Source organism: Antrostomus carolinensis, unplaced genomic scaffold (assembly GCF_000700745.2).
Source record: "Antrostomus carolinensis isolate BGI_N321 unplaced genomic scaffold, ASM70074v2 scaffold9493, whole genome shotgun sequence".
Classification (NCBI taxonomy): Eukaryota; Metazoa; Chordata; class Aves; order Caprimulgiformes; family Caprimulgidae; genus Antrostomus; species Antrostomus carolinensis.
In genome coordinates this window covers 14,944-30,890 of record NW_010304436.1, presented here as the reverse complement: position 1 = coordinate 30,890, position 15,947 = coordinate 14,944, and the positions used below count along the sequence as shown (strand labels likewise).

Here is a 15,947-nt window from a genome sequence, read left to right as displayed (position 1 = left end):
TTCCCTTTTTGGGGTGGTCACTTCTTACACTTTTCCTTGCTTTCTCTTGAACTGTCTGCTGATCACGAAAATGTTTCTTTTTTCAATAAACTGGTAGGGAGTGTTGTTACAGTAATCAGTGGCAGGGATATATATCTGTCTCACAGAAAGGTGATGGTGCTATGCAGGGAAAAAAAAAGGTAACATGGATTTTAACAACTTTATTGAGTAATGTATTAATGTGTTACTACATCCAAGCTGGAATACTATCAGATTTTATGTTTATATACAGGAACTTGACGAGAGGTGTTGGTAGATTTAGAGAGTTACTAAGAGCTGTTGAAACAAGAACTACACAAAATCTGCGAATGGTAAGTTATATTAAACCACATTCCTGTTGCAGCATCTGAATTTTAGTAGGCAGGTAAAGCATAAATATAGTGTATGAGTTAGAGACAAATAATCAGATACTGATCAGGGTCTGTTATCCACCACTTTATAAGGTTACATTTCTTGGCTTATTTGAATGATTAAAATAAAAAGGAATGTTTGATACGCAATGTCTCCCCTATTTCTTTTTCCTTTTTGTATCTATGGTTAAAACCTGATTGATCTCTGACTGACCATACTTTCAACCTTAATCATGATTGCTGTATTTATAACTTAACATAGTTTCACAAGGGTGTTGATTCTTGATTTTGTAATGTATTGGGAGTGAGGACAGAGTGCAGCATTTTTATATGTGCTCTATGAAGTTGGAAGTTACCAAGTTATCATTTCTTTATTTTTGTGATAAAGCCTCTTAAAGGAAAACAATAAAACCAAAATCAGTAAGATTTGTTACTTATATTGTCAAAAAATAAACTTTTACCAAAAGTGATGTATTTTTTTGCGTCATTTATATAACAAAAGCCAAGGCCCATATCTTTTGCTTTAATGTAATGATTTTTAAAATGTCCTAGATTAGTTTCCTAGTACTTTTCCTAAACTTCCAGAGTGGTAATAAGAAAGGTATTTTTTTTCCTTAATTCATTTAATAACTGATTCCTAGTAATGATATTAAAATTTTTAAATAATAGACTTTCAATGCAAACTTTAATAGAATAAAAGATGAAGGGCTTCTTATGGTGTAGGAATTAAGCTGAAAGATGCATATCATATAGTAGTGTCCGTGGCTTAAACATTACACATCTGTTGCTGGGAAATACTACCAATTCTGATGCAAATATAGATTTTGTGTTCTTTCTACTGCCCTGGTACTAATCTCTGAATTTTCATCATCATGATATATAGTCATGCAGCTTGTGTGCATATATATTAAACATTGAAGAGGAGATTAACCTGATAGTTACGGATCATAGGATGAGTTCAAAGCATTAAATTAATATTATTTACTTAAATAATATTTATGTAAGTATTTCTACACTTAAATATTTGGTACCAAGAATAATTGGTCAAAATAAACTTTTCCATGCTGATCTACAACCTTGTTTCACTCCTGCTGAGCCTAACCAACACGTTCAAGTGAAAGTTGTCAGAAGCCCCAGTCAGTTGGGGTTTAGTTTATGACTGTGGTGGGTTGACCTTGGCTGGCTGGCAGATGCCCACCCAGCTGCTCTCTCACTCCCCTTCCTTAACACGTCAGGGAGAAAATAAGATAGAAAAGCTTGTGGGTTGAGGTAAAGGCAGGGAGTTTGCTTACCAGTTACTGCCATGGGCAAAATAGACTTGACTTGGCAGAAATTAATTTATTGTCAATTAAAAGAGAGTGGGATGGTGAGACAAAAACCAAAACACCTTCCCCCTCACCCCCTTTCCCCAGGTTCAAATTGAGTCCTTCATTCCTGACTCTTCTATCTCCTCTCCCTAGCCTCCCACTCTCTGAGTGGTGCTTGGAAGGTAGAGGGTGAGTCCGTAACAGTTCCTCTCTGCTGCTTCTTACTCCTCACACTTTTCCTCTGCTCCAGCATGGGGTCCCTCCCATGGGCTGCAGTTCCTTCAGGGAATATCACCCTGGTCCACTGTGGTACTATCAGCAGGCTGCAGCGTGGACATCTGCTCCACTGTGCTCTTTCTCACAGAAACATCTGCTCCAGGCCTGGAGAAGGAGTAGAGATTATTGAGCACAAAATATCTGAAAATATACGTGGATGTGCTCCACTCTTAGGAGCAACGGTTGATGTTGTTGATACTTCAGAAGTATCTAGATTTAACTGATAAAGTTGAAAAATTGTTTGCTGTTGCCATTTTTTTCCTTTGTGTTTAGAGAATTAACTGTATTTGTACCTTCCAAACAGCAGTATGTCTGTTTTTTTGGATGTTTTAAAATAACAAAATATATTCTACATGACTAGTTTTAGAAATAACCCAAGCATTTTTGAAGAGTTTGCATTTAGCATTTCTAAGGAAAATGCTTATCTTGCACTTTTGCAGACGATAGCAAGACAATTGGCTGAAATTTTGTTACGAGGCATGTGTGAACAGAGTTATTGGAATCCACTGGAAGATCCTCCTCACCAATCACCCCTAGATGATCCACTCCGGAAAGGTTCAAATACTAAGAATTACGCGCTCAGTAGAAGACCGCGGGTATACACTGGAGAAAAGTATGGCTGAGTTTATATCTTTCTTGTTTCTGTAATTGCAAATGTCACCCAGTGCACTGGGTAATATAGATTATATTTTTGAAAACGTAGAAGGAATTGGGCAATGTGAATGGGAATGTTTTCCATGCTGTGTATATATATGTATTCCCTGAAGTGAACTAGGAAGTGACATGTTTCTACAAGCAGAAATTTGCACTGTGTGCACAAGACCTTTTGTTCTCAATTCTCAATTTTTATTATTTTTTTTTTTCCATTACTGGGTTATGTGGTAGAGACAATATCTCTTATTATACCTGGGATACAAAAGAAAACATTATAAAAAACCAAAACATATCTAGCAATTTATCTGGCAGTTTCAAAGGTAGTTTATTTCCCAAGGCAGTTACCCTTTAATCTTCTTAAGTTAGTTTTGGCATTCTTCTATGATGCCACCTTTTTGTTGAATTTTATTCTTTCACTCATTCAGGTGAATGGTATGCTGTGGATCATTTCTGTGTAGCATACTCCATGGTTAGCTCTGGAGTAGCTTTGGTGTGTATCTTTTCCTTCTTGAAAATGTGTGGGGGTTTTTTAAAACCAGTTACCATTAGTATTGGTATTAAATGTGGATAGCCATTTCTTTGAATTTGAACTTTTTCTTAAAAGTTAATAGCTTGCTGCTTGTTTGTATCTGATCAAATGAAAAATGGTTTCTAAGGTAAAGTTATTTTCCTTTGACACACTCTGACAGTGCCAAAAATATATATTGACAAAATTTTGCACTTTATTACAGTCTTTGGGTGTAGCTGACTGCCTGAAAGTAACGTGTTTGTGTCAAAGCATACTGGTGAAATCCTAACCATTTGGCACTGTCTTTTTTAAATTTATTTTTTATTTCACTGGTACTAAGTTTGATCTTATGAAACTTCCCTGTGTTCTTGTTTTAAATAATCTGCAACCTTTGCACTGCTCTACTTGTATTCTACATGCCAGTCCTTGTGGGAGCTTGTATTTTGTAAATCTTTTTATTTGACAGCTGTTATTTGCTTGTTTTGATACATACTGGAAAGCACTGTGAGCCAGAGAACTGAGAAATAGAATGTAGCAGTGGGGATTATGGTCTAGCCAAGATTGTGATTTGCCATAGTAGGACAGTGCTAAGTAATGCAGATGGAGAAGATTGAAATTCCATTTAAACTTAAGAAAAAAAAAATACAGAAGAGGTTGTGGAGTCTGGACAATATTGCTGGAGATATTAAAATCCACATGGACATGGTCTTGAGCAACCTTCAAGCTGACCTTGTTTTGAATGGAGGGACTGTACTAGACACCCTCTCCAACCTCATTCTGTGATTCTGTGAAATCGATGTGATCTGGGAATCTCTTTTGAGGAGACTGTTGTCTGTTCCATATGAAATTTTTCATGCTTTTTCTCCAAATAATTTTTTTTGTATTGTTGTCCAGGTGCATTAGAACCCAGGTCTTGTGAGATTTTTTAATTTCAGTCTTGTCTGAATATGTCTAGGATGTGTAGTCATTAAAAAGCAGTGTTTTGAGCTTTAGGAAAAGGTGCAGGCATAGAGTTGAACATTCCATTTGCCAAAACAACTACTGTGTTTCTCTGCAAGTACATAATTAACAAACTGCATGCAGGCAACCTTTTTGGTAAAAAGAAAATACCTGGATACACCATGCTCACTGCATTTAAGAAATACGTATTTATTGCCCAAACGCAAGGAAATCTCTTTCCTGCAGAGTCACACATTTTCTCACTCTGACTACTTGGTTTCACACAGCAAACACTAAAGAACAGCCTGCTCCTTTCTTACAGTATATATGCCTTATTAGTTAATATGAAAGCTTTTTTCCATTGTGTGACCTTGTTATGTGCAAAAGAGTCGTCTTCTGTGGTAGATTGCTTATAAGAGCAGTCCTACTTTAAACTCTGAAGAGAAATTTTGGTTTAGTGTTCATGGTGTCTTTGTATTGTAACATAAAATACAGTCACGCTGCAGACATTTGCATTGTTTAGCTGCATTTATTGCAGATGTCCATTAATGAGTGCTTTATACAGCAGCAAGCCCACATAATTGTGGTGTCATTATTACTAGCATGTAGAATGACCTTTGTCTTAAAAGATTTCTAGCAATTTTCCTTCCTTGAGCCAGAATATTTATAGCAGGTTTCTCAGGGTCTGTCTTTCAAACTTATGTTCTTCATTCTTAACTCATCCCTTTGTAGAAACATGCCTCCTGGCAAAATCTGGGCTTTGTTCAATGTCATTTTCTTGTTCTTGGGACATGCAAGCAATGAGTTCCTCAATTTCAACAGAGTAATTAAGTCCTTCTCTTTCGTCACATCAGTGTGATTAATACCAGATCAGATAAAATATGTCTAGCCAAGTATCTCATCTCCACCAGTGATTGAAAGTAAGTACCTAAGACAATGAACAGCAAGACAGACATGTAGGAAACTTCTTCCTAGGTATTCATCTGCATGCCAACTCTGTTTGAGTCAGAGATGTGCTGGTTTTTATAAATATGTTGCCTGATATATTATGTAACTGCACTGTGTTCTTTTGAGGTTGGTGAATGTGATTTGGCTAATACCATTTATGACTTTGTAGATCTCTGCATTAACTGCCTCTTCAGTTTTCTTTATCCTCAGTTGAAGAACTGTTAAACTTCTTGGTTTGCCTTTGGTTAGTAGCCATTTCATGCTTCCAGTTGCCACTTTTGCTCTGCCCTGTTACCTTGGAATTACTTTACTCATATGCCTGCATCTGTCAGGAGACACAGAAAATGTCCAAGTTCAGTCTACTAAATTGAAATTTTTGCATACACAGGTCAAATAAATTTCTTAGTAATTTCTATGTGAAGAGGATCTTCATTGTTTGAGACAAATATCAACTTATTTACCAGAATATATTCAAAGTTGTGGGAGAAAATAACGTTTGCTTTTGTTTTGATAAGTGACTTTTTAGTAGTTCTCTCTGGGGCAACTTCCCTTTTTTCTCTGAGAAAGTAATTTCTCCAGCAACTATTTCCAGTCATCATTCTGCTTTCTGGAAACCGCTGCCAGTAGGTCAGGTTAAATCTCCTTCCAGGATGCTAAATTCTACATTGAAGACTGGATAGGTAGATGGGGAGCTCTGTGATGCTTCCTTTTCACGCCTCATTCCCTGTCCTGGGTGGGTCTTATTCATGAGTAACTGTGTTTTGAAATTTTTTTTTAATGTAAAAATAAAAATGTCTTCTAAGATTTAAAATACTTTTCAAAATCTGATGAGCAACTTGCATTGATTAAAAAAATAAAGAAATAAACCAACCACAAAACAACTGCCCTAGTGTCTTAGTTGCTGTATATTACCACAATATGTTCACAATGTTACTTTCAGACCACTTGGAGTTCAGATGTCGTTTAGTTTCCATTTCCTTTCAGGCTTTTAATTACTGCTTAAATTTCTAGTAGATTTGAAAAAAAAACCAACCCTCCAAAGATGTTTTAATCTCAGACAAGTTTTGTTTCATGTCTGTAATTTATTGTAATTTAAGTACCGTTGGGGCTATAGTAATTGCTTATTAACAACAAGAAAGTATTTTCTAAATTTAAACGGTTAATTGTGGGACTATTGGTCTGAATTAACAGGAAATAGTACTTGTGCTAATTCAGAAAGAGTTTAGAGAAAGAAATCTGAAGAGTTAAAACACAGTCACTGGTTTTTGGGGTCTTGTATGTGTGTGAGAGAGAATGAATGGATGAATTCCTACCAGTCATGTACCCTATGCAGATTACTGTTGTCTATCCACCAGCACAGAATAGCATTCAGATAAAGCAGTAAAATTTGCAAACTAGTCCTATGCAAACCTTCAGTGTTAAGTCATAAGGAAGTGTACTTCATTAAAACAAATATTATAACTGCTTGTTCTAATAGCATATCCCTGCTCATGGCAGGGGGTTGGAACTTGATGATCTTTAAGGTCTCTCCCAACCTAAACCATTCTGTGATTCTGTGCTTGGAAGTAACAGTGGCTATGGCAAGCAGGCAGAGATTGCCATGGCTCTATTTAAAAATATTCACAGCTATTGAATGCATCAGGAAAACAATTCTTAAGCATATTTGATGAAAGACTAACAGAAGTATTTATCCACATATTGCCTAAAGAGTTATCTTGTTCTTTTAAGAGAGTTTATTTTTTACAAACTTTGAATCAGTGGTGTAGATTCAGCTCAGATAGATTAGGTGCCACAGGCTAGTTAAACTATCATACAGTTTTTACAGTTGTCAAATTATGTGCAATTTTAGGATATTTAAATATGTTCAACTCTTGACAGCTGTGGTGGTTTTGTTCTCTTACTGTGTTTGGCCAACTTTTCTGAAATGCAAATTTAGAGCATTGCAAAGAAATACATTTTAACCAATCATTTTTTCTGTGCAAGTTACTCTCTGTTCTCTTTTTTGGAATTTTTCCAGTTTTTACAGTCCTTTTGCTATATTTGTGTAAGCTACTCCTAAAAGTAATGTGCTCTGCTTAAATAACTAAATTCTCGTTTGAACAGCATCTTTTGTCCTCAAGAAAATACAGAAGAAGCCTTACTGTTGCTGCTTATTAGTGAATCTATGGTAGGTAAAATAGAGTGAATGTGCATGTGCTCTGTGTGTGTTTTCCTTGGTTTTTTGCTTTAAACGAAAATAGAATTTCTTTTGTCATGCCTTACTTTGACTTGTGTTTCATTTTCTGTTAGGAAAGCAGGCAGTTACTTATGAAACTAAAGCTCCTGTTCCTCTGAGCCAGCAAGTTGTGGTCTGCAAGTGTTATGAATAGGAGTTCTTCTTGTTTAGAGTAGCTGAGCCTACCCTCCTCTAACCACAGGCAGGTGAACACAACACTAGGTCTTTCATTTGGCATCATTTATCCATACGAACCACTGTTACAACAACTGGTTGCCATTCAAACTCAAAATGTAAGTTATTTTTGTTGTAAAAACCAAGTCAAAGACTACTAGATGAGCAATAAACATAGCCAAAAAGTATTTTCCATTGTGCATTAAACCTCAGATGCCACTCAAATTTGTAAATTATTTTTAATGATACTGGCATTCAGCTTTGCTACTGGATTTTTTTTTTAATGTCCTAATTTCCTCAGTAGGTGATTCCTTTCAATGGCCTACTTGTGCCTTTTATTAACCTTTCATATTTTCATCTATTATCATTTTACTATTCATCTATCAGCTGCCATGCACTGGCATTCTCATACCAGGTCAGTTATGTGTTCTCAAGTGGCAGAAATGACAAGCTGAAGCTGAAATTTTGACTGTTTTTCTAACTGGAAGGGTAGAACCTCAAGTACCTGAGGCATCATATAGTAGTCTGTCTCACTGCACATCAATGAGACTTAGGTTTTTTAAGTTCTGTAGGTGATTCCAATGCTTCCATGTTCTTCCATAATTTCTGTTTTGATACAGTTAAATAGGATCAGAACATTTTAGTGAACGTTGTCCTATTTGAACTATTTTAAAGTGGCAAACACATTCACATTGTAGTGCGAACTAATTTCCTCGTTCCTAGTGATCTGCCTTGCAGTGTTCATTACAATCTGTCACCAGAAAACTAGACTGAGCAAACATTTCCATATGTAATGTGTTGGTTTTGCTGCAGTATATACTTAGCACTGAAAGGGGCTGCCTGTGCCTCTGTAAGCTGTCTGAGCAGCTCGTGGAGATGTACAGAGTTCTGGTGTGAACTGTGGTCATGGTGTGAAGTGGAAGCAGTCCCAGTTCTGCAGTGTCTGACTACTGACTACTGTATTTGCAGGTGTACTTCCTTGCATATCAGCATTAAGCCAAAAAACAAATTAAAAGTACTGGTCTGTTAAGTCTTGTTTCAGGTTACTTACTTACAGCTTTTCCTTTGTGGATTAGATCTGCCTAATTACACCAAATGCTTGTCACTGTAGAACATATACGTTTAGCAAGCTTTTTTTCTTTACAAGTAATTATTGCAGGTTATCTGAGACAAAAGAGTTCATTTAGGGGGAGTATAAAATCTTTCACGATTGACTCACTTTGCCTAAGTCATTTGTTCAAATTAGTTTTGAAGGGGGGGGAAGGGAAAGGTTGAGGATAAAGATATTAATCACTACAAACTTATCATTCTGAGAGTTGAAGCTGTTACTTCAATTTCAGTGCATGCTAACTTTCTATCTGCAGTAGTTATGAAATAGTATGTGTTTTTACAAATTTGAAACTAGTATTTGGGAAAGAAACAAGAACAGTTACAGGAGACTGAGTAATGGTTGGTGTTTTGAGATGGTATTGTGTTATCAAAGTATTATGATCCCTTCCTTGCATTGCCTGTGAATTAATACAAACACAGATAAGGTGTCAAGAATTCTGCCTTCAAGAACTTATTCAAGTAAATATTGGAAAACAGAATAAGGATCTGACATATAAGTAGCATTTTGTGTAAGTAAAAGTAATCCAATCACTGTGTATATACGAGCCATAAAGCATACTGCTAGTTTCAGGTAAGTAGTGCACTCCAACATGATAACTTCTTATTTGAACTGGATCTAGTGCAATATGTATACAGAAAATTGAATCTTGCTGGTGGATTGCAAATGCTACTTTTGTGTGACCTTGGGTTCCCTTAATTTCCAAATTCAGAAAGGATGCTTTGACTAAGATTTAAATTGTAATATTCATGAAGGAAATGCTCTGGGAAAGATAGTTCTGTGCTTTTCAAGTGTTCTAATTCTCTTATAGGTACATTTCAGAGTACAAAATGTCTTTTTTAGGGACATGAATACTGTTACATGTATTGTCATGCCTGATAAGGAAAGTCAGCGGCAACTCTGCCATCACTTTTTCTGTAAGTTGTCCTTGTATTCTAGCTGTTAAACATACAAAGCATAGACCAGCCTTTCCTTAGCTAGACAGGAACGTGTGGAAAGGTGGGATCTGAAGGACTGACATCTTCGCATTACAGTGCGTGTACATGTTGCTTCATGTCAGCTGAGCTGTAGTAACAGAATCACAGAATGACTGAGGTTGGAAGGGACTTCTGCAGGTCATCTGGTCCAACCCCCCTGCTCAAGCAGGACCACCTTGAGCAGGCTGTGTCTGTGTCTAGATGCCTTTTGAATATCTCCATTGAGGGAGACTCCACAACCTCCCTGGGCAGCTTTTGCCAGTGCTTGGTCACTCTCACAGTGAAAAAGGATTTCCTGGTGTCCAGAGGGAACCTCTTGTGTTTCACTTTCTACCTATTGCCTCTGGTCCTGTCACTGGGAACCACTGAAAAGAGCCTGGCTCCATCCTCTTTGCACTCTCCCTTCAAGTATTTGTACACATTGATAAGGTTCTCCCACCACCCTGCCCCGATAATTCTCTGTCTCCAGGCAGAAGAATCCCAGCTCTCTCAGGCTTTCCTCATAAAAGAGGTACTCCAGTTGCTTATTCATCCTAGTGGTCATTTGTTGGACTGTCTCCAGTAGCTCCACGTCTCTCTTGTACTGGGGAGCCCAGAACTGGACCTAGTATTGCAGGTGTGGCCTCACCGGTGCTGAACAGAGGGGAAGGATTGATTGCTTCCCTTGACGGCTGGCGACACTCCTGCTTGTGCAGCCCAGGATTCCACTAGCCTCTTTCTAGCAAGGGCACATTGCTGGCTCCTGTTCAACTTGGTATCCATCAGGACCCCCAGCTCCTTTTCTGCCAAGCTGCTTACCAGAGAGTGAGCCCTCAGCATGTACTGGTGCCTGGGGTTGTTCCTTCCCAGGTGCAGGACTTTGCACTTCTAAGTCTTTGTTCAAGCCTTTGGTGAGGTTCCTGTCAGCTCATTCCTCCAGCCTGTTGAGATCTCTCTGGATGGAAGCACAGCCCTTTGGTGTATCAGTTCCTCCTCCTAGTTCAGCATCATCAGGAAACTGGCTGAGAGTACACTCTGCCCCATCATCCAAATCATTAATGAAGATTTTGAACAGGATCAGGTGCAGTATCAGTCTCTGGGATACTCCACTAGTTGCTGGCTTCCAAATAAACTTCATTTCACTGATCACCACCTCCTGGGCTCAGTCTTATGTGTTATTCTTAGCCACTAGTTAAGTGGCTGAGCCTATCCTTTCTTCCAGTGTGGGTGAGCTAAGTTATACATTTGCCTCAGGCTTGAAGTGTGTATAGGAGAAGTGTGGCCAGTGACACATTGCAGTTTAACTAACCGTCACTTGGTGTCTGAGACCATGGCAGTTCTGTAACACTGAGCACTTAAGTTTGTAGATACATTCTAATGTTTTATAATTATGCAGGAAATGATTGTTCAAATATATAAGATACCTTTAATACTTACAAGGCATCCTCTCCTATAATACTGCTTTGGCATTGTCAGCCATTTTTTCACAAGAAGTGCTAGTTCATAGCTTGTTCTGTACTTGCAAGGAATTGAGTCAAATAATGCTTAAATGTGGAGTTAAAAAGGAAGAAGTTATTGAAGCTGACTAAATATTTATGCAGTGTAGAAAGGAAAAGCCAAAGACTTCTTGATCAAAAGAAAGCAAAATGTCTGTTTTGGGGTGTGTGTGTGTGGGCGTGTGTGTTTTCAAACCAAGCTGTGGATTGTTCAGTTGATAATTCCTGAAATGTCTGTGCATTTTACGCTCTATGTATCGCTCTGAAAATTTCTTTCAGTATTTAATTATTCTGATTTTAAAGAGGTATTGAGTATGTTCAGAGCCTAAAATGTTATCCTGTTAAAGCAGAGAAACAATTTGTTATTATTCCTCACCTCTTAAAAAGGGAGAAATAAGCTGTCCGTTAAAATTTAGTGTTTTAAAGTAAATGTATTAAGGAGGCCATGCCCTGTGTAATTAAAAAAAAAGGGGGGGGGGGGGGGGAGGTGAGGAGGAGAGAAAGGGAATTTTAACTTCTGACTTCAAACTACCAGATATACTAGCATTTGTACCAATGGGAATGTTAAACATAAAGAAATCTAGAAATAGATAAGGTATCAAGATAAGGTATTTTCAGAGGCTTGATGGTATAGTGGGGGAAGTACTGGGTAGTTCAGTATAGATAGTCTTAGCTACTAGGAGACCTGAATTTTATCCTTTGCTCTTTAACAAGATTTCTCTGTGAACATGGTCAATTCATTCAGTCCAGTTCTAGCTCAGCTTTCTTCCTTCCTGAAAGGAAAATTTTAATTAAGGAATTAGGTTTGCAATTTGTATTTCACAAAACAGAATTGAAAGTACAAAACCTTACTGCAAACATGGCCTGATTCCAAACCTGTGCTCAGAACCAGAGACAGTTTTAACTTCTCACTAGTAACTCCTGAAGGTAATTGTGTGGTTATCCTGGGCAGGTTACCCACTCACAAATGAGAGGATAGTGTCATAATGATGTGAAGAGAAAATAAATTTATTGTTTTATTTTAAAAAAGCTGGAACAGAGGATTTGAAGATCCTTCTAGTATGTTTTAGTAGCAGACACAAAATAAAATTAAATTTTAAAAGATGAATATATGTTATATTAAAAAACCCACCTTATTCGGTTTCTGAGAACTATTCCGTAATTTTAAATACATTACCTAATTTATGTAGTTAGAATGAAGTAATTAAAAAAGATCCATATAGAAACATAAATCTTGACACATGTATAAAATCAGTGATTCTTGCTATGTTAATAGCAGATACTCTCTCTCTGTTTCACCTCTATCAGCCGCTGACTGTCAGTCTGAACAAATTGGTAATTAACTAGAGGAAAAACATAGGCTGGATTATAGTGGCTGACTTTGTTCCATTTTTTGTGGTATGTTTCAGGCTAACCGTGATGCTGTGCTGAGCAGGATACCAGAACATAAAAATGATCGTATCATCAGTTTGCAAAGTGCATCTGTAGTCTACGATTTACTTACTATAGCCCTGGGAAGAAGAGGCCAATATGAAATGCTCTCAGAGGTTTGTTGATAACAGTGAATATTCACCTGTATCTTTCTTGCTTATTTCTGTTAATCATGTTAATTGTGGTAGTACTTAAGGGCTAAACAAATATAAGACACTGTCATTCTGACTACTGTATAAATACAGTAGGTAGTTTGCATCCTAAAAAGTTTACTGTCTAAATTTATTCTTGTTGATGGTCAAGCACAGAAGTTGTGTGAAAGGTGTAGTAAATGTTTAGTAGCACGAAATCCACATGGTTTTTAGGCACAGAGTAATGAATCTGCTTAGAAGGATACACATTAAATGGAGACAGCAGAAAGGAACAGCAAAAGATAACTGTTGTGGATGTAAATGTTAGATATAAATATCTATTAAAAGGATTTGTGATGTTTTATTTTGTGTCTTTTGTTTGATTATGCAACTTACATGTGTTTTGTTAGATTGTGGTGACTTACTTATTTAGAAAATTTTCAAGTATCTTTGACAGTTTTATATCTGAGAAACAACTACAGCTCTTTGGACAAAGCAGATCTTTCTGCAGCTCAAAACAGTGCTCACCCTGCGATAGGATACTGTTGCTGACCATGATTAATTATTGGTATCCAGAAGAAATACTTCAGCATGTGAGGTAGGAAGGCATATCTAGGGACTGATTTACTGAGAAATGGTTTCTCAGTTTCTCACTACCATAACAGAGGACTTCTATTAAGATATAAATGAAAGGGGAAAAAAAACCAAACAAAAAAACAACAAAACCAAACCAGTTCTCTGGTATATGTTAATAGTCACCTTTTAATCCGCATCTCCTGTGTTGTTGAGCCCTGAATGTGCATATTCTTCTTGGAAGTACTTCATAGCTGCAGGTTGTGCATACAAGTCAGTTTTAATTAGTACAATAGAAAGTCTTTCACAAAACTAAGGAGTATAAAAGCTTATACATGACTGTCGCCCTGCAACATAATGTATCAGGAATATTTCCATTTACTTGCCACTGTGGACACTATAACCTTTATGGAATTTTAGGTGGTTGCACCAAAGCTGCAAGAGATGACTCTCCATATATTTTAGTCTAGAGCTTCTTAAAGGATAGACATTGACAGGTATTGTAAAAAAACCAAACCAAAACAAACAAACCAGAACAAAACTTGAAAAGGTAACTTGGATTTATTTTTTCTTTAAGTAGGTCGCCACACTTCCTTTTTATATACTAGCCTAGCAACTAGGCAAGGGTAGTGTACCCCTGGGTTCCAATTCTGATTCTTTTGTTTTGTTTGTGGTGTTGTGGTGGGGTTTCTTTGTTGTTGTTGTGGGTTTTTTGTCTTTTCTTAATGCTAAAAAAAACATTATATTAATGGGTACATCACAGGTTCCTGAGATGACTCTGTTGTCACCTTTGGGACACTTTTGTTAGTACTTGTCACAAGAGTTGCAACTTCTTGTTTGCAATTCTTCTTGCCTTTCTTAATAGAGACATTACTAGAGGTATCTCTGTTCTTAGCCGTGTATCTTGAAGTCTAGGATATTACCCTGAAGGGTAGGAGAAAGGCCTTATAGTCCCCTCACATGGAGAAGAGCATAGAGCTTGCTTTCCTCACTGCTTGTGTGATTGGTTTAGCCCCTGTAGGTGACAGGCTGGTACCACTGCTTGTTCCTTCTCCTGTGTTTTAAGCATAGCTAAATGTTCTAACTAATGGAAGGTGTTTTAACTCAACTTAGATCTTTGATTTCATTGCCTTTTAGAAGTTACTTGTGCTGGTGGTGATCTTGGTTACAGACAAAAGCAGAGTCACAAGTATCTGGAAAGTTGGAGCCTTCATGTTTGACCGGCTTCTTAGTTGAGAGTTTTAAGCCACTGCCTTGGGCTTTGACACCTGAAGTCTACCTAAGGCTTGTTTTAAGGTCTTTTCTTGTTCTTTTTTAATTTGGCCTAGCATCTTTGTAGTTTTATTCCAACAAATTGTATGTATATTCTTCTGAAAAGTTTGAAAAATAGAAAATAATTCCTATATGTTTGAAAAATACTTTTCAATACAGAGTAATTAAAATGTATGTATTATATGTCCATGAAGTATCTATTCTGAACATGAAAAAATTCATCTTATGAAGACCTGGTATAATAGACAAGACTTATTTTAGCATACAGATACCCTAGATATACAGCTGCAGCAGGATCTTATTCTTTCCATTTCTTGTCATCCAAAGCACAGTGGAAAACAGACTTTAAGAAGCTCTTACAGTTTAGTGAGAGTTTTAAAGCATGTCTGCCCTCAAAGCCTGCGGCCCATAGTCTGAAACTTTTATAATTTTAAGTATTACAATAAACACAAATTCAGAAATGTAAAAACATTCTGTTCACTTATGTAATAGCCATAGCATTTTTTGTGGGCTTCATTCTCTGAGAGCTAATTTGGTTGCTATGGTGGAGGAGCTGTTGTAGCTTCAAGTCAGAAGGCACCATTATTCTAACTGTGGAAATGGTATTCAGCCACTAGTTCCAATATCTTGTTACCATCTTCTGGTTTAGCTATAGCTTATTACTTACAGAAGTAGTTAGTTGTGGTGTGAGAACGTTAAATGTGTTGGTTTTCTTAATAGACATTTAATTAAATTACTACACTTACAATCTGATGATAGACTTTTAGTAACAGTATTAGAAAGAATTTGGTTTTAGAAACTTCATTCCTTTATAATAATTTAATAAAAATTCTCTTTGGTAATAGTCTTGATACTGGGCATTGAATAGTAGGAAAAATTCCAGCATACATTATTTGTATTAGCAAATAACGCTCTTCTCTTATTTGTTTTATTTCATCCTCAGTGCTGTTCTTTGCTTCAGGTTCTGTTAAAGAGTGGGAACATGTTACACACCTGGCTGTTCTTTGTGTAATGTTAAGGCTGAGTCTGAATGTGAAAAATAATTCATGGTATTACAGTTTAGCATATACATTGTAGCTATCAGAGCAGAAAAGCTGCTTCATGTGATGGGACTCTGCAGATTAGGAAGTTAATTGCTAAATCAGTTTGATCCAGAAAAGCGTTGCACCTTTTGACTCTCTGGAGCTGGCCTGGTTAGTAAAAATACGCATAGCAAAATGGAATAATTCTTATTGACAACAGCAAATATGAAACCTTCAAAATTAGCACATAGTGCTAATTTAAGATACTTAATCTCACTGTGGTAATGATGAATTTCCTTTTGGTATTCAGTTAAGTTGAAAATCTCAGCAGAATATTTGAGTGTGAAGTTAAAATTCTTAAAAATAGAAATAATACTGTCATGTGAACCTTTATGCCCCTCTTTTAAGTGGTACTGAGAAGTCCTTGTGGTGCCATTGCTTAAGTATTCACAATTTAGGAAGAGTGTGTGTACAATTTTCCTTTTCACTTAAGACTTATCTCCTGCCTTTTGCAGCTGGTACCTTTGGTAAATTGATATTTATCATTC

General features: G+C 36.8%; 1 protein-coding gene across 1 annotated transcript in view; it reads left to right on the top strand.

The window, feature by feature from the left end:
- The first annotated feature begins 218 nt into the window (after nucleotides 1–218).
- LOC104522220 (tetratricopeptide repeat protein 7B) overlaps nucleotides 219–15,947 on the top strand; it is a 25,013-nt gene continuing 9,284 nt past the window's right edge. The window contains exons 1-4 of the mRNA XM_010164450.2: nucleotides 219–350; nucleotides 2,413–2,585; nucleotides 7,125–7,188; nucleotides 12,380–12,517. Coding sequence (XP_010162752.2) covers nucleotides 219–350; nucleotides 2,413–2,585; nucleotides 7,125–7,188; nucleotides 12,380–12,517 — 507 coding nt within the window. The remainder of the gene's footprint in view (nucleotides 351–2,412; nucleotides 2,586–7,124; nucleotides 7,189–12,379; nucleotides 12,518–15,947) is intronic.